Source organism: Triticum urartu, chromosome 4A (assembly GCF_056163025.1).
Source record: "Triticum urartu cultivar PI428250 chromosome 4A, HENAU_Tu73, whole genome shotgun sequence".
NCBI classification, from domain to species: Eukaryota; Viridiplantae; Streptophyta; class Magnoliopsida; order Poales; family Poaceae; genus Triticum; species Triticum urartu.
The window spans coordinates 600,409,742-600,434,316 of NC_141876.1; the positions used below are offsets into that span (position 1 = coordinate 600,409,742).

Genomic DNA, 24,575 nt, shown 5'->3' on the forward strand with positions numbered 1-24,575 from the left:
CCTTTTTTTCTACCATGTTCATGTTTTTGCTAGTACCAACCCAATTTTTTGCTACCATGTTTTTGTTTTGGTACAATTAGTGCACCAATTTTTGCTACCACCTTGTTTGGTTTTTGCAGGAACCAACCAAATTTTTTGCTACCATGTCTTTTGTTTGGTGGAACCATTGTACCATTTTTTGCTACTATCATTTTGAGTTTTGCTACTATCAACGTCGTTAGCTATTACATCCTTTTTCATGACACGCCAAGACCCACGACTATGTGTTTTTGCTGCAACCATTATCGATTTTGCTACTACGGTGTTCACATTTTTATACATCTAATGTCTGTTTTTTGCTACTACCCATGGATGCACAGTCAATGGTTTTTTTTGTTGCGTTTGACGGCAGTGAGATTGCGTCAGGGGCAAGACAACACAGCGAGAGCAGGAATTCACGCTGAGGGACGAGAGAGAGAGAGAGAGGGTGGCCACTATCTTTTTCTGAGAGGAAGACATGTGAGGGGAATGAAACCAATCAAACTGACGTGGAGGGATCAAAGGGCTGCCCGGTGACCTGCCAAAATTTGGGCCGGTCGACCGGCGCCTATCTCCCGCCTTTTTCTCTAAGAGAAAACAATACCAGGGTCACTTCTTGTTGCATTAGCGAGTTTGTTATGCTTTGGTTTTCTGTCGGGTAGTTTTTTTTTTTCTATTTGCCTTTTCTGGGGTCGTGTGGCTGGTTGTATTTTTTCTCCTCTGTTTTGTGGCCGTGTATTGCATTGTACTATTTCTTTTTCCCATATTTTTAACATTATACTCCTAATAAATGCAATTATCCAGCACGACATCGGTTTCATCCAGTAAAAAAAACTAGGTGCGTGTCCGAGTCCGGGACGAGCAGTGAGCACCACGAACTGCTCCAAACCGAATCGGACTGATGCGTCTCGTTCCGCTCCCGTCCTTTATATAGGACCGCATCGTACGTGATCGGCACATAGTTAGTTCTCCCGCAATCACAAGGACGCTAGCTTAATTAGAGTTCATCAGCCACCTTCTTGACTCGATCGAGATGGCCGGAGCGGGAGGAGGCATAGCGATCGCCGGCGCCAACATGTGGGCCGTGCTGCGCAACAACGACCCCGGCCACAGCGCCGACGACTGACATCCTCCACAGCCGGAAGCTCGTCAAGAAAGCCGCTGCCAAGGCGGAGGAGGTGGCACCGCCGCCGCGGGCTCAGAGCACCGCTGCCAAGCCCGCGACGAAACGTGGCACCAAAAAGGCCACGAAGAAGAAGGCCATGAAGAGAGGCGCGGCCGGGGGCGGCCAGCAGGCGGGCGCCATGGACGACATGATGGAGTGTTTTACACGGATCGCTATGGCCGCCATCTATGGAAAGCAGATGCCGCTGGAGGCGCCACCGGCTGTTCCGGCGATGCCTGGACTCCTCCCAGAACACCAGCCCGGTGGCGGCGAGGTGAAGGAGACGCCGGCAGCCCCGCCGAGCGAGAAGGAGGAAGAAGTGGTCGGCATAGAATGGGAATACGAAGAGATGGGTAAAGTGGAAGAGGAAGGAGAGTTCGTTGCCGTGGTCGCCAAAGGTGGGACGGTGGCATATTCTTTTATTTCACACCTATTCTCAGTAAGGGTGAGGCTAGGTCTCGGTCCAAAGTCTCAGTCAAGTGACATAGTGTATAAAAGGAAAAGAAAGAAAAACTTTGCACGAATCTTCATGAATATAACATGAAGTCTCAGTCGACTGAGATTTAGCAGCACCGTTTCAGTAAAGATTCGCATCAAACAAAGCACAGCCCGGAGTGATCGCGTTGTTTGCCCTGCCCTGGGTCCACATCTCACTTGTTCTTTTCTTTTAACAAACATCTCACTTGTACAAGGCTTCAATCTCACTCTGATACTTGGCCGCCACTTTGTCCCTTCTTATTTTCATGGTTGGTGTCATCAAACCATTATCAATCTGAACAAGAGAAATCACGCAAAGCTTGTAAGTAGAGTAGCTACTCAATAATTAGCCAGCGAAAACTCCCAGTGTGCTGATCTTACCGTAAATGGTTCGTCGACAACAAGAACAGGGCCAATCTGGAATGAGCAACCAGCCATCCTGACATTAATTAACAAACTAATTCAAGTCTTGCGATATTTGACCGACGAGACTCGGTTCACAATGACAAGATTTAAAATCCTAAAATACAGTGAATGATTTAATTCTACCACGGTTTGGGAACATCTCCAGATTAGCTAAAAGTTCTCCATTATGATAGCCAATGAATTATCAAGGAAGATAGGATTATCTGAACAAATCAAATAGCAAGGCGCTTAACTCTTACCAAGTTTTCAGCTCAGCATATAGCAAGCTCATGACCGTATCTTTGGCTAGTCCGTTATTCCCATCAAAGCTGTACTTTCTTTTTGCTGCTGCTACGACTTCATCATTATTGGGAACAATAATAGCACCAAGGCGCCGCCGATCCTATGTAAAGAACAAATAACAAAGTTCATGACTTCACCAGTGGTACTGATGATCTATTTCATCACTGCAATATCTAAATCTAATCATATTATGATAAATGTTTTCATGAACAAAAACTCAGCACATGGTTTCAAATAACGGTCTGGTGGTTCCAAAAACCACTTTCCCTATCACTTGAGAAATTATATTTTCCCACAGGGCACGTCAAGGAGCGTCAATTGGCCATAGTAATGATCATAATATAACACATACTATGATTTATCTAGCAATTGTGTGGCTATGCTTCTTGCCCTACCTGGCCAATAACCATTATCTGATCAATCAAGCTACTTCTGCTTGCTGCTTCTTCAAGCTCAGCAGGTTCAACATTTTCTCCTGAAAATTGGAACATTCAAGCACAATCAGATCTAGTAAACATTCAAGTGCCGTCAAATATAACTAGAGTTACATGATATCCAGCTACATACGAATGAATTGATTTCCAGAGTACAACATCAGTATAGAAAGAAGTCGAATGTCATAATCAACGTACAGAGATAACAGTAACTAGATCTTACATAATACATACCTGTAGTGAGAACTATTGTATCCTTTGCACGCCCTTCAAGAACAAGCATCCCTCCACACTTTCGACTAGGACCTGTGGCATGGTGAGGTGCAATCCAACCTATATCTCCAGTGTTGAACCAACCTTCTAGATCCAAAGCTTTATTTGTAGCAGATGGATTCTGTGACAACCAAAGTTTTAGGAGATAAATAAGAACCTTCTATGGAAGAGGAAGACTTAAATTCATAAGTTCAGAGCATGGTATCTTAACATGGATTGTGAGATTTAGCTAAGTGTCGGACATCAAGGTAAATATATTTATCTCCAAGTAATATGTTTACAAAAGGCCGGTTTCTTTTATATTTGACAGTTCATTCGTATTGGTAAAGTGAATAGATAGAACCTTATAGTATCCCTTCATTACTGGCAGTCCTTTAATCTTCACAATCCCCTTTGAACCATCCGGGAGCACCTCACCGGTCTCTATGTCCACGATCTTGATTTCTGTATGCTTTATTGGGTGGCCAACTGTGCCAAGAACCTTGTTACATCAACTGCTTATGTTAGTATAAGAGCACAAATGGGAGGCAAAACACACACAGATGTCTACTGAGAAATGTGGAGATTATTTTGATGATACTACCCAAATGTTACAAGTTGGCAATGACTTCAAATTACACACAAAAAATTTCAGGAAGCCAAGAAGCAAAAGATTAGCACAAAATATAGGCACCAGAATTGTCGTCTTCTGTTGTCCTCAGAAACTAAATATCCAGCATGAAGATACGTTCCTTTATAAAAGGACAAATATTGCGAGAATATTTTATGCATTTCACTGGCAAGATCTGAGTTTATATCTTTTTTGGGAGCAAGAATGTGTTATCTGAAGAATACCAATAACGTTGTTCCTCTTTTTTTGCCCTTTTTTCTTTAAGGAGTTGGTACCAAATTATGCAAGATTTAACTCACTATATGATCTTGTTATCTGTTGCTTTGCCCAATGAGTAAAACAATTTATAACATTTCTTATTAAATATAAAACCAACAGTTTATTATGCAACATACAAAAAGATCAGACAATAAATGCATATAATATATAGAAACAAGTCCTGTGGAACCTCTTACATTACAGAATGGCCGTCTAGCAGCTACAACAGGGGAAGTCTCTGTTAGACCATAGCCATTTTGCACTTTGATACCAATAGCCTGGAAGAGAACAATATCAGTGAAAGGATGTTAATACAAGAAGTTTATTTATTGCCAATCCTCTACCTCAAAAAACTTGTCAACATGCATCGGAAGACTTCCGCCACCACTAATACCAGCCTGCAAATTATCACAGAAACCGTAGAATTAGTAAGTATGCAAAAATTTAGTGAGCTCACACTCAAAACTGCACAAAGATTATCGAGGTAGCACAGAAATAGGCACGCAGGCAAAATAAATGTACCTTCGAAATTCCGATGGAAGAATGGATTTTCTTGTAGACTAACATCTTTGCCAGATTATGCAAAGGCCACAAAAGAGCAGCGACGATTCTTGCCCGTAGATAATTGAACATGTAGAAAATGAATGATGGCTTGACAGGACTGTTTGATAAGACTGTTCCCTTTCCAGAATAACGGAAAAAGAAGACAGAAAGAGAAAATTGACTCAGCTACACACAGAATCCAATGGGACATTAATTTATAGAGAACCTCCAGTCACCAAAGCTAAGAGAATGAGGTGACTCATGCTAACTCGGGATTCATACCTCATATATCTTCTTTGCCTCCATAAATAGCAAACTTATCTTGATAAGTGCAAGGGCAACAGTTTTTCGAGCAGGAGAACTAGTAGATATCTGTCTCTGAATCGAACTGTACAAAGTGAGGAAACATTACATAATGGATCAAAGATTTTTACATACTGTTGCTAATCACTACTGATCCACAAGAAATATTGATTTCATGGATAAAAAATATGATAACCCAAACAAGCCAAAAAAAGGATATAATTAAAGATAGATGTTGATAGCAAACAAAAGGCGAATATGTTGAGCCCCATTGAGGGCACTAGAGAACTGAAGAAATTCTACTATGCAATACCACTGCCTGTAGAACACGTCACAGTTTGCATACACAATTTAACATCCTAGTCATAGAAACTAACCTGTACAGAGTTTCATAGACCAGTGGTACAGAGATAATATAATGAGGTTGGTGGTGCTGCAAATCTGCCTATAAAAGAACATAAAGATGTTAACATGAATAAGCAATTTCAGCATCTTGTACAACAGTCAGACAATAAAAGTAGAACAAGAAGAGTACTGCACGCCACACAGAAACCCTGTGGGGCGCATCGTGATACTGAGTTCGCATGAAAATTAGCAGGTCTAGAGTTCTGTAGACTGCACATGTTAATGCAATGTCCATCACTAAGTTTGCAGCTTTCGGTAGGCTGCTAAATCTATGAAAGCATAACCCATGAGCACATGAATACTACTACGTCGCAATAACTTCTTAATGACATCACTAGGCCTCTTGCCAACTAAAATGAAGTATTTTATGATGGAAAACACCAAAATCATACCTTCAGGTGCTTCACAGTAGTGTAAACTTGTTGAATTCCATGAGTGAAGATGAAGTACTCAGTAGAACGCTCGTATGCATGCCAGGGTGGAAGCATGCTTAGGAACCTATCACCAGGTACTGCTGGAACAATCTCCCATAAGTTATTTATCTGAAGAACATAAATAGCGTAAAGATTAATGTGGATAAAAGAGGAATACATTAAAAAAACTTAGCAATCCAGTTCAAAAAAATCAAGGTGCTTCAGACTTGGGATACTTCTAGAAAATCCAGAAAAACATGATCAGCACAAGTACCCATGTTCATATAATAGGATATTACATCAAGGAAAAACAAAGTAGAAGTTATTGGCTTATTGCAGACATCATAGTATTACTAAAAGTTCATTGACAAAATTTCATCATTGCTGCATGTTTAACCTGATGCAAGAGATTTCGGTGTGTAAGCATCACGCCTTTTGGCGTGCCACCTGTTCCACTAGTATATATTAGGGTCGCAACGTCTTCTGGACCAATAGCTTCGAAGACACCTTGCTGACCTGAAGGAAGAAAATGTTGTAATAAACTAGGACATGGTTGGAAGAAGAAGAACCATATTATTGGATGCAAGTTGATTGCTTGGAAGTACAGAAATAAAAGAAGTTTTTTCTAAAGAAATAAAAAATCATTAGAGTTTCCTAGTGACGTCATATTCTGTAAAGAAACAAAAATTAAGTGCTCCTCTTTAAAACAACAGATGCCAAAGCTATTAAGAAAGAAACCAATTGGTGTTGGCTGCAAGGAACTTGAGTGCCAAGCTCTGGATATAACTAAATGACTGAGCCAACCATTAAATAACAAGCTTGCGAAACTAACAAGACTAGGTACATCTATCAATTGTTTACTGGTACTGGGATGCTTAGCTTATTGGATGGTAAGACATCTTACATGAAGCAAATGATTAGCAACTTATGTGACATTCGATGTCAGAAATGCAGAAGAAAGTGAAGTACCAACAAATTGGAAGAAACGTACTCCATATATCTTCAGCTAAACATTTCTTGTGATTCATATCACATTATGACATCATGCAAAGATACCTTGCTTGGATAGCTCGCTTGAGTAGCATAATGCATTGCGATTTTCTCGTCCAAGTTCAGTGATATCATTGTAGTCATAAACTGGTATGTCCATCACAGCTTTACTATTTAGGGATGATTTATCACCCCAAAGTAGCACAATGAATCTTGCATTAATCCTTGAAATGAAAGATTCTGCAAGCCGGTTAAAGAATTGAGGACTGTCCACAACAAGTGCAATACTGTGATGGGGAAAAAACAACAGAGTCATATTATAACATGAAAGTAAAAAACTGATATTCATATAAAAAATTACACAGCATAAGCATAAAGATACTCATCATAATAACATTAACTAAAAATCCATATTTCTAGAGTCAATGTACTATATACGCCATGCTATGTTTGAGGTAAAACATTCCAGATGCAAAGCAATAACCAAGCAAGCATACTTTGAGAGATTAAGTTTGTGGCCAGCCATGCGCATGATAATAATAGCATATTATGGACATTTTGGTCCAGTAAAGATGTCAAGATGTCAAAATTAGAATGCAGATGTTGGTACTTTTTCACGAGCTAAGAGAAGTCTGGTCTGAAAGGTAATCCATCCAGTTTTTTCTTTAACCATAGATGGCAACACCATGCCAAACTTGCACCTCAAATTCCATATCCCCTTAACAGTCCACACCTCTCCCAGTTATAACATTCCATCAAACAAAATCAGAGGAAGAATTTAAATAGGCATATCAAAATGGTTTATTGGCTTGTATTAGCCAGGTCCTAAATCCTGACAGGCCTGTGGCTCAACAGTTCAAAGGGTAGAAAGGGACAAGTGAATGAAATTTCATTTATGTTGTGCGTGACTAAGATTTATACCGGCTCCTAGACTGCATAATCAATCATTAAAAGCAAAATAGAATAATTTCAATTCACATTTCAAAAGGACTTGACACATACCTTTCTGAGTGACTGTATATTTGGAACAGTTCTTCATCAGAAGATTTTGTTCCTCTAACAACATTGATCGCACCAGTAGCCATGATTCCTGGATTGCATGTGTCAGCGGCATGATTACTGATGAACATATATGGTCATCCATTTGAAGACAGTTACATGAACTCCCCTAGATAACTAACACAACAAATGGTAAGCACATCATTAAGCTGACATTTATTCAGTTAAGAAAAAAGGCTGACATTTGTAGTTCAGTATCTTTTTTTTAACAGCCTAATCCATAGCAAAGCTATTATTATTTGGTTGCTTCCATAATTTTCTCTATGCTAGGAAAGTAACAGTGGGACTCGTGTAGAAACTGCAAGCTTAGTTTCTGGTGATTTGTGCTCTTCACTTCTTCAGCATACTACATGTCAAACATCTTGAAACCAACAAAAAAAAAGGCAAATTACCTTGATCTGCTACTAGCCACCGACATGAGTTGTCAGCAAAAAGGGCTATCTTTTCGTCTGGAGCACCACCAACTACCCGCAGACCATGAGAGAAATCCAATATTTGTTGTTCAAGCTGAATAAAGAACGTACGTCAAACAAAATATATTTAAAAAACAAGGATTGCCAACTGTACAATGGATTGGAACTAAATATATAGTTCCTAGCTCTAATCAATCACAAAGGGTTCAATTTATTTATTTGAAACAGTATTGAGGTTTATATGTAACTTGCAGTCCACTGCACAAGCTTTTAAGTAGTTTTCAGTAACAAAAGAAAATGTAAGCCTAACTATGTCTATTTCAAGAGAAAATGTCGTAGATAATCAGGCATGAAGAGAAGGTTATGGTAGTTCAACAAGTACCTGCTTATAAGTCAATTCAGAGGGAGGATCATGATAAGGATCTCTCAGAGCTACACGGTCAGCGTATTTTTCTGCTGCTGTCCTCCAAATATCTGGGACGGCCTTCCATTCATGCACAGCCAATTCACTTCCACCAGGCAATAGAGCACTATCAAGCAACGGCGAGCACTTTCTGCGAGCTGGGACTTGTACCTGCAATGTCGATTCGTGGAAGTTTCAGGCAAAAAATTCACATGTGGAGCCCAAACTCTGTACGCCTGATGCAAAACATGCCTACTTTGTAAAACTATTATTCGCCTGCATTCACAACACTGAAAGACTCATCACGCAGACAGTTAAAACCTGACCATGTCCAGCCATGGAATTCATTTGTGATTCGATGCACGCAATAAAAGGCAGACTCCGGCAGAGGTACGGAGAACCAGTGTTATTTTCGACTACCGCAGCTCAGATACGCCCCGTTAATGGCCATGGATCATGACTTATCTGATTCTGTTGCGGCGCTCTGTCGCAGCACCGATTCGACGGCGACTGACACCAGGTAAAAGCTACCCTTTTCCACCCCTTTGTTTTCACACATGGAGTCCAAACTCTGTACTCCTGATGCAAATCATGCTTATCTTCTTGCTTCACAACACTGAGACTCACGATGACTGGCACCCGGTGAAAGCTACCCTTTTGCCTCCCCTAGTTTTTCAGGCTGAATTAATTATACTTGTCTCTTGTTCCAGAGAAATTCTACCCCTTTTTCTGAGAAAAAATATATTCCTCTTTTGGCAGAGGCAAATCGGCCCAAAAGCTTAACGAGCTTGTTATTATTGCTTTCTCTGGAAAAGGGAGATGTCTGTCCTGACAATTAATTTCGAGGCCGCTTTAAATCTACCTGCTTGCTCTAGAAATCCTAACGAGAAAACGGTGCCTCTTGGTAGAAATTTAGGGGCTGGAGCGACGGACAAGGGGGACTAACCGCGGAGCCGCCGGCGGAGGTTTGCGGAGGGGTGGTGGCGCCCGTGCACCGGGGCACGCAGACGCGGCCAGCGCCGCCACGCCGCCTCGCCGAGGAGGCGCCCATGCTGGGACGGCGCCGGAGCGGCAGCGCAGCCGGGCGGGGCGGGAGGAGGAGGAGGCGCGGCGGGCGGAGCGCCGCCATTTGGCCGGAGGAGGCGAGGAGCATCTCGCGCGCGCCGACGAACGGACGGCCTCTCCGGACCGTACTGGGACAATGGAGTGTCAGTGTCACCCACGGCCACGGGAGGGAGGTGGCACGTGCTGGCGGCCTCGTAGTCGTAGTAGATAGAGGAGGATGGAAAGCGAGAGCGACGGAGGAGACGAGGTTGGTTGCGGCGCGGAGCGGTGGGAACGGACGGAACGAGGTGGCGGCGCCGGCAGCGCCCCTCGACCCTCGGATCCCTATCCGACGGCTGTACTTGTTTCCAACGAAAAACTCTGGATTTGTTTGGTTTGAGGCAGCGGCGAATCTACATGTTTGGTTGGGGGGTAGTTAGGGCATCTCCAGCCGTTGGCCCCTCCCGGAGGGGCAAAAAATCGCCTCTCTGGCGCATCGGAGCTAAACCGCGCACTGGGGCTCCCCGGTCGCGGCGCCCACGGTTAGTCAAAAAAGTCAAATACGGCGCAAAAACGACTCAAATTTAACGCAAACATCGGTGAATTCGTTCAAACTTAAACATATTTTACAAAAAAGGAAAAAAACTACCGCGGGCTACCCCGCCGTCTCCCTCGCCGCCCACCTCACCGCCCGCCCACGCGGTTCTACATGCCGAGGAGGCTGTAGAACCGCGTGTAGTCACCGCCGCCGTCGTCGTCGTCGTCGTCACCGCCGCCCCCGCCTACGCCTCCGCCGTCCCTGCTGCATCCCTCCCCCGGTTGGCGCGGCGGGTTGGACGGTCCGGGGGCGTCGTCGTCGTCGCTGTCGAGGACCACGACGCCATGCTCGTCCTCGCGCCCACGCTTGCGGGCGGCAATCTCCTCCAGGGCCCGGCGCTGCCAGACCATCTCGTCGCGGAGGTAGTCGTCCCGCGCCCACCGCAGGGCGTCCTCGTCGGAGAAGCCGCGCCAGGCTATCTCCTCGTACTCCGCGGGGAGGCCGGGCTCCGGCTTGGGCTCGACGAGGACGAAGCGGCCGGTGGGTGGGGAGGCGTTGGCGCTGATGCGGACGCCGGAGCTGCGGGTGCGCGCGCTGACCGGCGTGCCCTGGGGCTCCGGCTTGACGGGCCACGGGAAACGAGGCGATGAGGACGACGAAGGGCCGAGAAGAGGGTAGAGTCGTTGACGCGGCGGGCCCGCGGCTATTTCACGCCAAAACAGTTTGCCCCAGCGCCCCCGGGTGCCCCCCAGCGCGCCGGGTTCGGCCTGGGTCCGCCGGCGCTGTTTTCGGCCCAAGCCGGCGAAAATCGGGCTCCTGGGGGCGCGACTGGGCCGATTTTTCGGCGCCGGCGCAAAAAAACGCCTGGGGAGGCCTTCCTGGGGGCGCGGCTGGAGATGCCCTTAGAGTTAGGGAATGAGAATTGAAGGGGTACGAGACTTCAAATCTATTGTTTGGTTAGGGGGATTGGGAATTGATAAGGGAATAGTCATGGGACTTGAGACTCCAACTCCCACCGTTTTATTAACAGGGGAGGGGGTGGGAGTTGGAAGGGAATTGTTTTAGTGAGTCAATCTTAACCCTTTATCATAACTTACGTTAATTTCCCTTGTCAATTCCCACAAACCAAACACGGAAATACAATTTCTCATCAAACTCTCATACATAATTTTCATCATGCGCCAAACAGAGGATTGGGAATAAAACGACTCATCCCATGTCTAATCTCAATACAACTCCCTACATTAAACTCCCATTCCCTTTCCCATTTTTTGCCAAACACGCTGTAGGGGCTTTAACAGGCTTAAGCCCCCATCCAGCTTTGCAAAATAGTTTCTAATACCAGTTTAAAGGCTCAATCCAGTCATTTGTCAATCCAAAACAATATATATTCACATGACATAGGCAGTCCAGCCTACCCTCCATTTTCTATGTAGATTCGCCACTGGTTTGAGGTGACTCTTTCCTGCCCTCGTATATGGATTTAAGACGGTTGATGGTTGTAAGTTCACCCTCGTGGTGTCTCTTGAATTCGAGTGACGCGTTCTGCTTAATTCTCGACATTAATTGATGGAACAAAGTTTCGCTGGACATGTGTACGTACCGACCCCTATGAGCCTGCTCAGGAGAGCACTTTTTAATTTAATTTTGTAATAAGTCATGCTATAACATCCCTATTAAACTTCACAAATCCTAGCGGTTCGTAATTCTAAACCATCTCTTGTAGAATCTCCACAAACATCAGATTGACAGCTAACCTACTCTAGAAGAAAAAGGCCACGATCCAATCACACGCATGCTAACATTCATGCAGGCAAGCAACTACAAACTGTTTCAGTGAAACTGCCTAGCTCTTTCCCTATGCCTACAATTCCAATAAATAAAGTTAACATCCTACATGCATCGCATCCATACATCCATATCGATACACACCAACTAATACATGTCATGTTTCATCTATATATACCATTCCTGGTGACTTTTCAACAACACACATAGCGGAGTAGTTGTATATATAATACTCCGGTGGATAATGGTCTTGGGCATGTTGCTCTCTTAGCGGTGATGTAATGTGTGGTGGTTGGTATTTAAGATGATTTTCTGAATGTTCTCATAGGACAACTTCTAGTTGGAGATATTATTCACAACCCTTTATGCAAACTACACAATTATGATAGTGCCTGAATTGCGATGAGGGTAAGTACTTATTTATCATCCGAGTTCAGCAAACAAAATTAACAAATCTACACCGTGGCTCAATCTCTTCACTTATAAACATTCAATTTTCCTCAAGTAGTTTTCTTACTTAATTTCGGCATGAGTGTAAACATCCATCTTTAACATAAATCTCACTCCTAAAGGGCAGTTTATAAAACTGCAACTAGTGCATGAAGACATCAAATTAAGTATCCGATCAACCTTTGTTTTAAAAGGTCAAGATTATAAATCAAGTGTGTTTCCTTCTTGAAGCAACATTTTTTGCTACAAAAATACCTTCTCATAAAGTAACTGTATGGACACCTAGCTTACTTCTAGTTGTTCGTAATCCCCCCCCCCCCCACACAACATCTTCCCAAATGCTCCCTCTATCCTAAAATAGTTGGCGTATACATTGAGTGAAAAAGTCATTGCTTTAAGTTTGATCCAGCATATATACAAAATCATTAAGATAATCAATACCAAATCAATATATGCATACCCACCATTAGAGATATTATCATAATGTATTTATTCAATATTGTAGTTGTTCATATTTTTATATATATATATTTAGTCAAACTAATAAATAATTGATTTTAAGCTGAATTTATACGCCACCTATTTGAAGATGGAGGGAGTAACACAGAAGGTTGCAACATGTAATTAGCGTTGGACCTGATCTCTAGGATTTTGACCAACAAATCACAAGCATGCATGCGTAGTTGCGTACATGCATATAGGCAAACAACTACATTGTTACGGCAACATCGTCAAGACCTGGACCAAGATCTAACCCTCCTGACTGAACCTCCACACACACCCTGCTCACACTAATCAACATCGCTGGGAGGAGGGCAGAATGGGGTGATCTTTATCCACGCCCCTAACGCCATCGCCTCGCATCACCAACCAAACATCTAGACTAAGTCATAGGTCAGAGCTAGGACAACCCAAGCTACACCCACAACTTCAAAGTTGTAGTTGCATCTACTACCTTCGTTTCAGTTTACAAGTCCTACGCGTATACCTAGGTTGCTAATTTTATCACCTTAATATAAACTATATAACATAAAAATTATACGGTTTGAAAATAGAACATCTGAAGTTTATATTGATATATTTTTTGTAATATATATGACTTGTATTAGGTTGGTCAAATTGACAAATCTAGGGGCACGCGCACGCCCTGTAAACTGAGAGAGAGGTAGTATGTTTTTTTGGGATAGTTAAGTTGCATTGTTTTATGAGGGGACAGTTGCATCTATGTTTTTTTAGGGATAGTTGCATTTGTGTCATGAGTAATTATTTTGTACCGTAGTTAGGCGTAGGCAAGGTTGTGTCGCGGTTTGCACTAATTGCCAATTTAATTGTCCGTCAGTGCACCGTCCTAAGCCATCATTAATGTTTTCATTAGTACCGACCGCCAAGACAAAGCATTGATTTCAGCATGTGAGTATAGCTGACTAATGAGGTGTCCGCAGTTAATCATGTGCAGAAAATCAAAACTACAAGTTTTTTTTTGAGGGAACTCAAGTGAAATAACTCGCTGTTTGCACGGATCTCGGTTCATTTGATGGGTGTTGTTCAAAATAAATAAAATCAATTGATGGGTAGAATATGCAGGAGGGATGCACCCGGGTATTCCTTGCCAAGAAAGAGCATGGCACCGTTGCGAGGGTTGCATGGACGGATGGACTCATTTCTCATTGAAGGCGCACACCTAATATACAACCTGGTACCAGGCCCGTCGATGGGGCAGGCCAAATTGGTCGACCGCCCAGGGCCCCAAAAATTCCGGGGCCCCCAAGTCGCTAGGTCTAGCCGAGCTAGGAGGCAAGTGAAACGAGAACGCCGAAGCAGATCGAGCAAAGCCCTCGTAGACGCCTCGCGACCTCGGCCGATCATTCACTACAAGAAATATGTCAACTTATGACCTTCTATCAGTGACCCTCGAAGAATTGGTCATAAATTTATGACCATTTTAGACCAATTGGTCAAAAGCTGTTCAGGGGGGTCCAAACCCTAAACCATTGCGACCATTTTGGTCAGAAAGGTCGTAATTTCCTTACACGAAATGGTCACAAAGCAAACAGTGCTAGTCCGCTGCCTTATTTCTAGTTGTTAATGACCAATATAGATGGTCATAGCCTTGTAGATTGTGGTGGGTTGTGATGACTAGGCGCCATCTCATCAGTTTTGCCTATGTGTCATGTCCATGTGGCAGTTTTTGCCCTAGGTTGTGAAGCAACCTATATTTCTATCATTCCCAAAATTCCCAAAAAAATCTCATAAATTCTTTGGGGCATATCTTCATCAAATATGTAAAAATCCTTCCTTGCCTAGTTCAAAACTAATTCAACAATATTCATTTTCCTATTCTGTTCACAACAACACTTTATGAAGGAAGTGCTATTTATATATTCTTGATTGCCCTCGGAATTTTTGGGCAGTCTTTCCTATCCGAATTATTACTGCATGACAAAATTCAGCTCCATTTGCCTAGCAAATCTTCCTCGGCAAATTTTCAAAGTTTTTGTCCACCTAGAAGCATTGTGAAGGAAGTACCTTTTTTATATCTCTAAATGACATGAAATTTATACAGTTCCTTCATGTGCCCAAATTATCAACCTCCTCCAAATTGCAGCTCAGTAAAATCATCTATGTGAGCCTAGGTTCAATTTATATTTTATGGCCAAATTGGCACATTGCAAAGCAAGTGTTATATAGACCCCTCCTATTACCCTCAAACTTTTCGGGCACTCTTCCATACCCAAATCATTGCCACATGATAATATTCAGCTCAATTTTCCTAGTAAATCTTTTTCGGGAAATTTTCAAAGTTTCTACCTCGAGAGAAGCTTTGTGAAGTAAGTACTAGCTAGGCTTACCCAAATGATCTGAAAATTTACCAGAGCATGACCATACCTAAGTAACTTACCTACACCAATTTTGAGCTCATTTCATTCATCCAATCTCTCTCACTAGTTTTCCCAAGTTTCTGTCCATAGAAGAGCATTGTGAAGGAAGTACTACTTTCGCATGTCCAAATGGTATCAATTTTCTACAATGCTTTCCTATGCCCAAATAACCATCCTCGACAAAATTTCAGCTCACTCCATTCATTATTTTGAGCCCAGCTTCAACATTCATATTTTTGTCCAGCATGGTACTTTGCAAAGCAAGTACCACCTAGGATCCTCCTTTTGAGCTAAAAATTTGTGAAGACATTCTCCTTAGTATATGATCATCCTCAGCCAAAACTCACGCCCATTGGCCATGTGCATTTCCCGTACCGCTAATCAAACACTTGGCTGCTAATTCATGTTTGAGCATCGATCGGTCTCCTCGTGAGAATCTTATGTTGTAATTTTCTTCCTAGCACCAACCTGGGGAGTGCCCAACCCACTAGACATGCCTAGCCCGCCCATAACACATGGCAACATTACGGTCACGCGGTGACCACGCGACGGGCATGCGAGTTTACGCGCTCTAGAGTTGGGGCCCTCGGCCACCGCCCAAACCTCGACGTATCGCCAACAAACCATGTATTTATGATTAAATAGGTCCTTATGTAACTAGAAATTATTTTTGGAAAAAATAAATAGCAAACTATGAGGCAGTTGCAGTTCAAATTTGACCCGTTTCCAACTGAATCGGCGGAAATTTGTCTTTTTCACGAGAGGTGGATCAAAAAAATTTACACCCAACCATTTTGTCAATTGTGCATTAAATATAGCCTAGTATTTTATAAAAATGATTTGGTCCAATTTTGCAACAATTATTTGGTAGTTCCTTCACAAAAAAACCTCCTTTCGGGCACTCGAAAAATGGAAAATGGTTTTTTCGTCCAACGAAAATGAAAAATTCCTTGGGCAACATTGTTTGCCATTCCAATATGCACCCTTGTGCACAATATGAGATCATTTGAACAAACTATGCCATGGATGTGGCCATAAGATTGATCATTTGGCTTGAAAGCCATTGATCTCCACACGTGATAGCTCGTTTCTGAGAACACTTTTTTAAAATAATTGCCGTATTACAAGTTTATTATTTTTCCTAGGAACTTGGCCACATATAATGACACAATGCGAAGGTTTCCCAATTTTTTGATTTTTTTTTGAATTTTTTATGCCCGTTTCAAAATGCGGTCAAAACGGCGGGAATGGCCGTTCCTAGATAGTGGTTGAATCTTGGAATTTTTTTGGTGTTTCTCTGATTAAATAGGTACTTATGTACCTATAAATTATTTTTGGAAAAAATAAATAGCAAACTATGAGACAGCTGCAGTTCAAATTTGACCCGCTTCCAGCTGAATCGGCGGAAATTTGTCTTTTTCATGAGAGGTGGATCAAAACTTTTTACACCCAACCATTTTGTCAATTGTGCATTAAATATGGCCTAGTATTTTATAAAAATGATTTGGTCCAATTTTGCAACAATTATTTGGTAGTTCCTTCACGAAAAAACCTCCTTTTGGGCACTCGAAAAATGGAAAATGGTTTTTTCGTCCAACGAAAATGAAAACTTCCTTAGGCAACATTGTTTGCCATTCCAATATGCACCCTTGTGCATAATATGAGATCATTTGAACAAACTATGCCATGAATGTGGCCATAAGATTGATCATTTGGCTTGAAAGCCATTGATCTCCACACGTGATAGCTCATTTCTGAGAACACTTTTTTAAAATAATTGTCGTATTACAAGTTTGTTATTTTTTCTGGGAACTTGGCCACATATAATGACACAATGCGAAGGTTTCCCAATTTTTTTTGATTTTTTTTGAATTTTTTATGCCCGTTTCAAAATGCGGTCAAAACGGCGGGAATGGCCGTTCCTAGCTAGTGGTTGAATCTTGGAATTTTTTTGGTGTTTCTCTGATTAAATAGGTACTTATGTACCTATAAATTATTTTTGGAAAAAATAAATTGCAAACTATGAGACAGCTGCAGTTCAAATTTGACCCGCTTCCAGCTGAATCGGCGGAAATTTGTCTTTTTCACGAGAGGTGGATCAAAACTTTTTACACCCAACCATTTTGTCAATTGTGAATTAAATATGGCCTAGTATTTTAGAAAAATGATTTGGTCCAATTTTGCAACAATTATTTGGGAGGTCCTTCACAAAAAAACCTCCTTTTGGGCACTCGAAAAATGGAAAATGTTTTTTTCGTCCAACAAAAATGAAAACTTCCTTAGGCAACATTGTTTGCCATTCCAATATGTTCCCTTGTGCACAATATGAGATCATTTGAACCAACTATGCCATGAATGTGGCCATAAGATTGATCATTTGGCTTGAAAGCCATTGATCTCCACACGTGATAGCTCGTTTCTGAGAACACTTTTTTAAATAATTGTCGTATTACAAGTTTGTTATTTTTCCTGGGAACTTGGCCACATATAATGACACAATGCGAAGGTTTCCCAATTTTTTGATTTTTTTTGAATTTTTTATGCCCGTTTCAAAATGCGGTCAATACGACGGGAATGACCGTTCCTAGCTAGTGGTTGAATCTTATAATTTTTTTGGTGTTTCTCTGATTAAATAGATACTTATGTACCTAAAAATGATTTTTTGAAAAAATAAAGAGCAAACTATGAGGTAGCTGCGGTTCAGATTTAACCCGCTTCCAGCTGAATCGGCGGAAATTTGTCTTTTTCACCAGAGGTGGATCAAAACTTTTTACACCCAACCATTTGGTCAATTATGCATTAAATATGACCTAGTATTTTTGAAAAATGATTTGGTGCATTTTTGCAATAATTATTTGATAAGTTCTTCACAAAAAAAACATCATTTGGGGCACTCAAAAAATGATTAAAAATAGCTAGAAAGATGAGAAATGCGTACAAATTGGTCCTTATCCATAAAATGTGGTATAACTCTAGTGAAAATTTGTGTGGTACCCTTTTGCAAAATATTTTTGATAGCTACTTCACAAAATTCCTCTAGTTTTTGTACTTGGAAACTCTTTTAAATCACTGATTTTCTGAACCAATGAGAACCATTCCCACGGATCGATGACATGGCACTCATCCATCCATCCATCCATCTCACCATCCCATATCCATCCGTCCATCCACCCCACCGCAGCACAAACCCTAGCTCACATCACACCCCTTCCCCCATCGCACCCTTCTCCCCCCATCTGCTCGCCGCCGCAGCCACCTCCCGATCCAATCTCACCCCGCCGCCTCCCGATCCATCGCCGACCTCGCCGTCCTCCTCACTCACCGCCGACCTCGCCGTCCTCCTCACCCACCGCCCACCTCGTCCCTCCGTCCCCTCACCATCTCTCCCTACCCTCCGCCCTCTGCCCCCTGCCTCGATCCCCCAGATCCAATCAACACAACCCCGCTGCCCCAGCATCCTGTGCTGTCCACCATGGCCGCCTCCTCCTCCTCCCCGCACCAACCCACCACCCCGTCATGGGGGCGCGTCCGTGGCGGCTACCCTTCCACGCCGTCTCCGTCCGCCCCTGCCGCTCCGCGGTCTCCTCCGAATCCGCATCCTCCCTGCAGCAGGCGCCGACACCGGTTGGCGGCGACGACACCGCTAGGGTTTCGGGGGCAGCTCTCACCACTTCAACACCGCCGGCGACCACAACCACAACCACGTCCTCCACCTCCACTCCCTAGACGGAGATCCACTCGATTCCTCCCCCTCCCCCGATTCCTCTCCAATCCCGCTGGCTGGAGATCCACTCGAGCTCCCCCGTGATTCATCTCCAATCCCGCCGCCGTCCCCGGCTCCTCACCACAAGCTCCAGCAAGCCCACCCTCCCCGCGCCCCTCAGCAGCGGCCGCCGCGCCCTGCAGCTCGCGAGGCGACGAGCTCCACAGCGCCTACGACGACCGCGCCCGGAGGCCGCTGCCGTCCTTCCCGACAAGGCAGCTGCCGTCCTGGCGGCGTGCCTAGGCCCCGCGGCGCCGGACCAGCCCGGGTGGGTGCCCCTCGTCCCCACTTGTTTTCCCCCTCCGATCCGATCGATCCACAGGAGGCTGTAGCTGACCCCCTCTCTCACCTCGCCTTATGGATGCAGATCCGTCGAGGGATACACCATCGCCGGTTGGGGAGCAGGATCTGGCGCTGGGGTTCAAGGTCAACGCCAAGGGCACTGCTGCTGCACGCCTTCATCAGCGTCAACAGCTTCTTCAGTGAGACTGGTGCTGGGAAGCATGTCCCCGGTGCTGTTTTTGTTGATCTTGAGCTCACAGTGATTGATGAGGTGAGGACTGGCACTTCTTCAGTGAGATTGGTGCTGGGAAGCATGTACTACTTGTTGCAGCGTTACCCTTGTAAGTTTACCGGGCTCGATAAGGCATTAAGTGTCTTTAAGATTGCTGTTAGGACAATACTGCAATTCAGGTTGTGAGCATATCACTTATTCCTGAGAAGAATGGTAGTATTTGCTTTAAGCAGAGTAGAAAAATGTCCAGTGTTAATTTGTTGTGTATATACGAGTAGCTCAAAACTTGTTGCCAAAAATAGAATAACTCATGTCTTGCTTGAACTAGACAAGGAAGACCTAATCAAGCTGAGTCTGAGTGAGTGGTAAACAATATAGAGCTCGGACGCTAATCAAGCCTACAAGCCCTCTTATAGTTAACTAAAAGGTTGTTCAACATTTTTAACAACTGACTGTTGGACATTCCCATGCTGTACATCACTGATTATGTACAACTTGGTACAAAATTGGTCTGATATTAGTTTTATATCACAAAAGTAGGGAGGTTCCTGCTGCTTATTAGTATCAGCTTTGGATTATTACTGTGTTTGGTTCACCACTGTACTGATTATCTTGGTGAGCATTTGTTTAATAACTGGAATACATTGTCTGCTGGGAACTCTATTTACCTTTGCGTACTATTACAAATGTCTGTGAGGGTCCTTTGTGCTACTACTATAATTTCATTCATGATTTCTGCACATAGATTTCTCATCCTGCTATAAAATTGCTTGTGCCTGAATCTGTTTGCCGTTGCTAGTCAGAAGTCGATTATTACTGGTGTGTTCAGGATTCTATTTCTGTAATCTAAAATATGTGTTAATTCTGATACAACGTAAAGAGCTATGTGACCCCTCCTGGATGGGGCTTCGGTTGGACCTCTGATTGGGCTCCCCATAGACTTTGACCCAAGGTAAACACGAATTTGCTTTTATTGTTGCTGCACATGTCCCTGTCTTATAGAGAATGGTTTATGAGCAAACCCTGTGGTAACAAAACCATATGTCATGGGAGTGTGACACGTACTGTTTGTGAATGCCTGTGATTGGATTATTGGATATCTGCTGATTATATGTCCTTGTCCATCATTGTCTGGTTGTTCTTGCAAGCATTATTAGTTAGGTTGTGTAGGTGCCAAATTCTGCTTCTAGATTAGTCTATTGTACCTGGGCCCTTCGCGGTGGGGTTTGGACCCTGTGTCTGGGTTATTGTTATTGAACTTTGGGCCTGAGCATGGACTTTTTGGGCCTTCATTTTTGTTGGTGGTTCTGAATTTGTGTACCTACAGTTCTACAAAATTGATATGACTGATTGTTTTGTTACTTGGACAATAACTTGCTATTTATGTACCTATAGTTCTAGTTTGTTGCTGCTCAATGCTCACATTCGTTTCTCATCCTTGCTATTTATGTTGGCTGACATAACTTGCATGTTGCTCTTATGCGACCAGCATCCTCGTGACAGGGTTTGTCGGAACCGCCATCGCTTTAGGGTGCTTCTCCGGCGCCGCCATCATCACCAAGCGCAGGGAGTACCTGTACCTCGGTGGCCTGACCTCTTCTGGCATGTCGATCCTTCGACATGAAACTGTATGCTCGATTTCTTCTCTTCCTTTTGGTGCGCATGCCATTACTGCATGGTGACCACGTAGGTAAAGCTTGCAAGTCGATGGCAGTTAGAATTGGCGACTGGAAAGAAGCGCACACCTAGGTCGATCTATCTGCTGGTCGCTGCGAGCATTTTTTCTTCTAGTGTGGTCCAGGCCAATGGCAGCATGCATACATTTATATTTACTGGAAATGCATGCATTTCTTTAAATGCATGACAAACAAAAGTCGTTGCTGCTGCTAGGATAGGACATAGCAGTAGCTTGCTGGCTAGCTAGTGTATGTTGAATTGTTAATCAACTCGCCTTTGGGCTGGCTGCTAGTACACCTACGTATAGCTACCTAGGTAGGAGTAGCTATGTGGCGCATGTAGTGGATTATTAAAATATTACAATCTCTTGATCAGCAATGAAAAGCATCGAGATGCAGCTTTATACTGGCATGCGAGCGTATGCATGCAGCATGCTGTGTATGTGCACACTTGTGTACATCGGTAGCAACAATATGCAGTGATGGTGCCAACTATATGGATGAAGCTTATAAACCAAGCATGCATGCACAGTAGTGATGGTTTTGCTAGTAAAAATATACCAGCACTTACATAGTATACACTGGGTGCCAACATTTGTGATTCCTGTCAATATGGTCTGACCAACTGTGCTTAATGGTGTTGTGTCCTCTTGCAGCTCAAGAACGCAGGTGACAAGAAGAGGAAGAGGATGTCCTGAACGTTTCTCCCGCACATCGTAGATACCACCATCGCGGCCTTGTAGGAATTAAGCTGGCGATGTGCCACCCTTGTGTATCTGTTTTTGATTGTATGTGGAAGTTGGACGTGCATACGTGTATTTGCTCTTGTGAGTATTTGACTGGATGATCTTTGGATTTAATCAGTTAATAGAAAGATTTATTGATATTTTGTTGTTCAAATGTGTAAATTGAAATCTATGAATGAAAAATACTAAATGTTCTACTTGACAAAATAATATTTGGGCTCTAAAAAGGCTGCGGCCCAAACTATAGTGGATCAGAACCTTGTGCATTTCTGAAAAACCAGAAAAATAGGCTTAATGAAATGGTCCTAAAAAAGGCCATGGCCCAAAATAAAAAAGACTAAATTGTTGGGCCAGGCCCATGTAGCTAGAGAAAATTAATAGAGAAAATATACAGTAAAAAGACCGAATTGTTGGGCTAGGCCCATGTAGAAAATCGAATTGGACCGGGCTAAATCTTGTGCCACGTCAGATTGCCACGCTGGATGCCTACGTGGCCTGGGGAGGTTGCTAGTGACCAAAACAGAACAATAGGCTTATTTTGGTCATAAACGTTTGCGACCATTCCAGAAAAAAAGGTCACTATAGTCAGTTTACGACGCCCAGCTTTTGACCTTATGTTTTTGGTCACAAAAAGGTCATAGATGGAAATTTGTGACCATTCAGTGACCAATAGTGGTGGTCATAAGTTGACATATTTCTTATAGTGATTATCACTAGGGCTTGTTCCGTCTGCTGCTCCTCCGATCCGATCGCTCGCCTGGTCGCCCTGGCAGTCGTTGCCCTCCGTCCCTCCCCAATCTTCATCTTGTATCCTCGCAATATCTGTTTGCTAGTTGACTAGTTCCCCAAGCCACGATCCCCACATGAGTGCTCCAGATCTGTTTGCTGTAGGCAGGTTTGCTTCAGAATTCACATAACCGATTTCAGAATTCCAGTAAAGAAGACCCAAACGGGTCTGCATCTTCTGAACCGAAAAATCAAGAGACACACTCCTGCCAACACTATTACATGTATGCTCTTCGTTTCTGAATTTTGGTGCACAAAATGACCACATTGTTTTTTTTCTATAGAATACATTGACAGTTAATAAATTTTAGCACTAGCCATTCCTATATATTGATAAACGATAATTTTCTTTACACTTGTAGTCGGAGGTTTATACTTCACATGGATTGATGCAGCTATTTTTGGAGACAATTGCTCGTTCAAATTTCAAGGTATGACCATTTTTGTTTCTTATCTTGCTATAAATGATAAGCTTAGAACTTCAGTTATATGAGTACATCAAAATTTAGGACCCTACTTTACATTTCGTCCTGGGCCCCCAAATTTTTGGAGACGGCCCTGCCTGGTACCATTGCATCTAGTACTACGTACTTAGATGGAGCATTATCAACCTTGTACTGCTGCTCTTTTATTATTTTGGTTCGGACCATGAGTAATGGTCCACCAAAGAAATGTTCCGTACGGTGGTTAGGAAGTGTATTTACACTAGTGTCTAATTCTTTATTTAGAAAAGACAATCAAAAGCATTTTAGATCTGATAATAATTATTAAAGGAAGCTGTTTCCAGTATAATGAAAAGATAATTAGACACGGAACGATAAGTAAAAAGTACAAACACATATAAATCATACTAGCATTCTCCCTCTAGTTGTATGCTGCCTGCTAAAGATTGAAAATCGTATAGAACAACGGTAAAGGGGAGGGTTCAATCATCCCATGCCTTAAAAAGGTTACTTCAATATCCCACTGCATAAGTTTTTCTCTAGGTACAGCATTTACGGTGCCATAGTTTATGGTTCCAGTCTACTACCAGAAGGAATATTATCAACCTGGTTACTACTACTCTTTATTTGCGGCCGTCCTTGTCATTCGGACCATGAGTAATGTCCACCTAAGAAATGCCATATTAGTCCGTACAGTACTTAGGGTGTAGGGAAGTCTATTTACACCGATGTCTAATTAATTGTCCATGCCCACCAAAGGAAAAAATAATGCGGATAAAAGGCAAAATATTATGTCGATATATAAAGCAATGTAACCTTTTGGTTTCTTATCACGAGCCACTGCATTCGTACTTTTGTAGTGCATACCACCAATGTTTGTTTTCTAACCCTCCGCGCTATCTCGGGCCGTTGATCGCCTGGAAGAAAAACATAATTGATAATCAATATAAAAAATTAGCAAGTTTTCCTGAAAAGTACTACACAAGTTCTTCTCTAGGCACAAGTAGCATTTACCGTGCCATAGTTTTATTTGTGAGACCTCCTCACTGGCGCCTTATGCGCGAGTAGATAAAACCAGTGCCCACGTGCCTAGGTACATGGGCCGGCTCACGACAAGCGCGCCTCCCGCGGCTTCCCTGATCGATCGGTTTCTCCTTGACCGGTCAACCCTTACAGGGCAACCATTGAGCATTGAATTTTTCAGAATAAAAATCAATAATTCAAAAAAAAGTATTCAAAATAAAAAAACAAAGATAGTAAAAAGTTCATCCAAATTTTGGGAAAAGTTCAAAAAGTTGGAAAAAAATTATTGACCTTGAACCAAGGTTCATAGATTTAAAAAAAACATGAAAAAAAATTGAAAACTGGTTCACTCATTTTGAAAAAAGTTCATAAAATTTGAAAAGAAGTTCATTAAATTCGAAAGTAGTTCACAAATTTGAAAAAAAGTTCATCAATGTTGGAAAAAGTTCATTG

The 24,575-nt window shown here is 42.8% G+C and overlaps 1 protein-coding gene and 1 long non-coding RNA gene across 2 annotated transcripts; one reads left to right on the forward strand and one right to left on the reverse strand.

The window, feature by feature from the left end:
* Positions 1 to 1,559: 1,559 nt before the first annotated feature.
* On the reverse strand, positions 1,560 to 9,765 carry LOC125553146 (putative acyl-activating enzyme 16, chloroplastic). Its single transcript, XM_048716929.2, has 18 exons — positions 9,419 to 9,765; positions 8,452 to 8,643; positions 8,049 to 8,163; positions 7,600 to 7,687; positions 6,664 to 6,884; positions 6,005 to 6,123; positions 5,587 to 5,736; positions 5,167 to 5,234; positions 4,769 to 4,874; positions 4,466 to 4,624; positions 4,288 to 4,341; positions 4,141 to 4,221; positions 3,419 to 3,556; positions 3,037 to 3,196; positions 2,764 to 2,843; positions 2,326 to 2,468; positions 2,042 to 2,099; positions 1,560 to 1,955 (listed from the first exon to the last, which is right to left on the reverse strand). Exons 1-18 carry the CDS (start codon positions 9,623 to 9,625, stop codon positions 1,863 to 1,865), a joined length of 2,232 nt encoding a protein of 743 aa, XP_048572886.1. The 5' UTR covers positions 9,626 to 9,765; the 3' UTR covers positions 1,560 to 1,862.
* Positions 9,766 to 20,324: 10,559 nt separating this feature from the next.
* LOC147977137 (uncharacterized) lies at positions 20,325 to 22,008 on the forward strand. Its single transcript, XR_015602196.1, has 3 exons — positions 20,325 to 20,400; positions 20,938 to 21,076; positions 21,781 to 22,008. It is a non-coding gene; the product is annotated as an uncharacterized LOC147977137 (long non-coding RNA).
* The last annotated feature ends 2,567 nt before the right edge of the window (positions 22,009 to 24,575 follow it).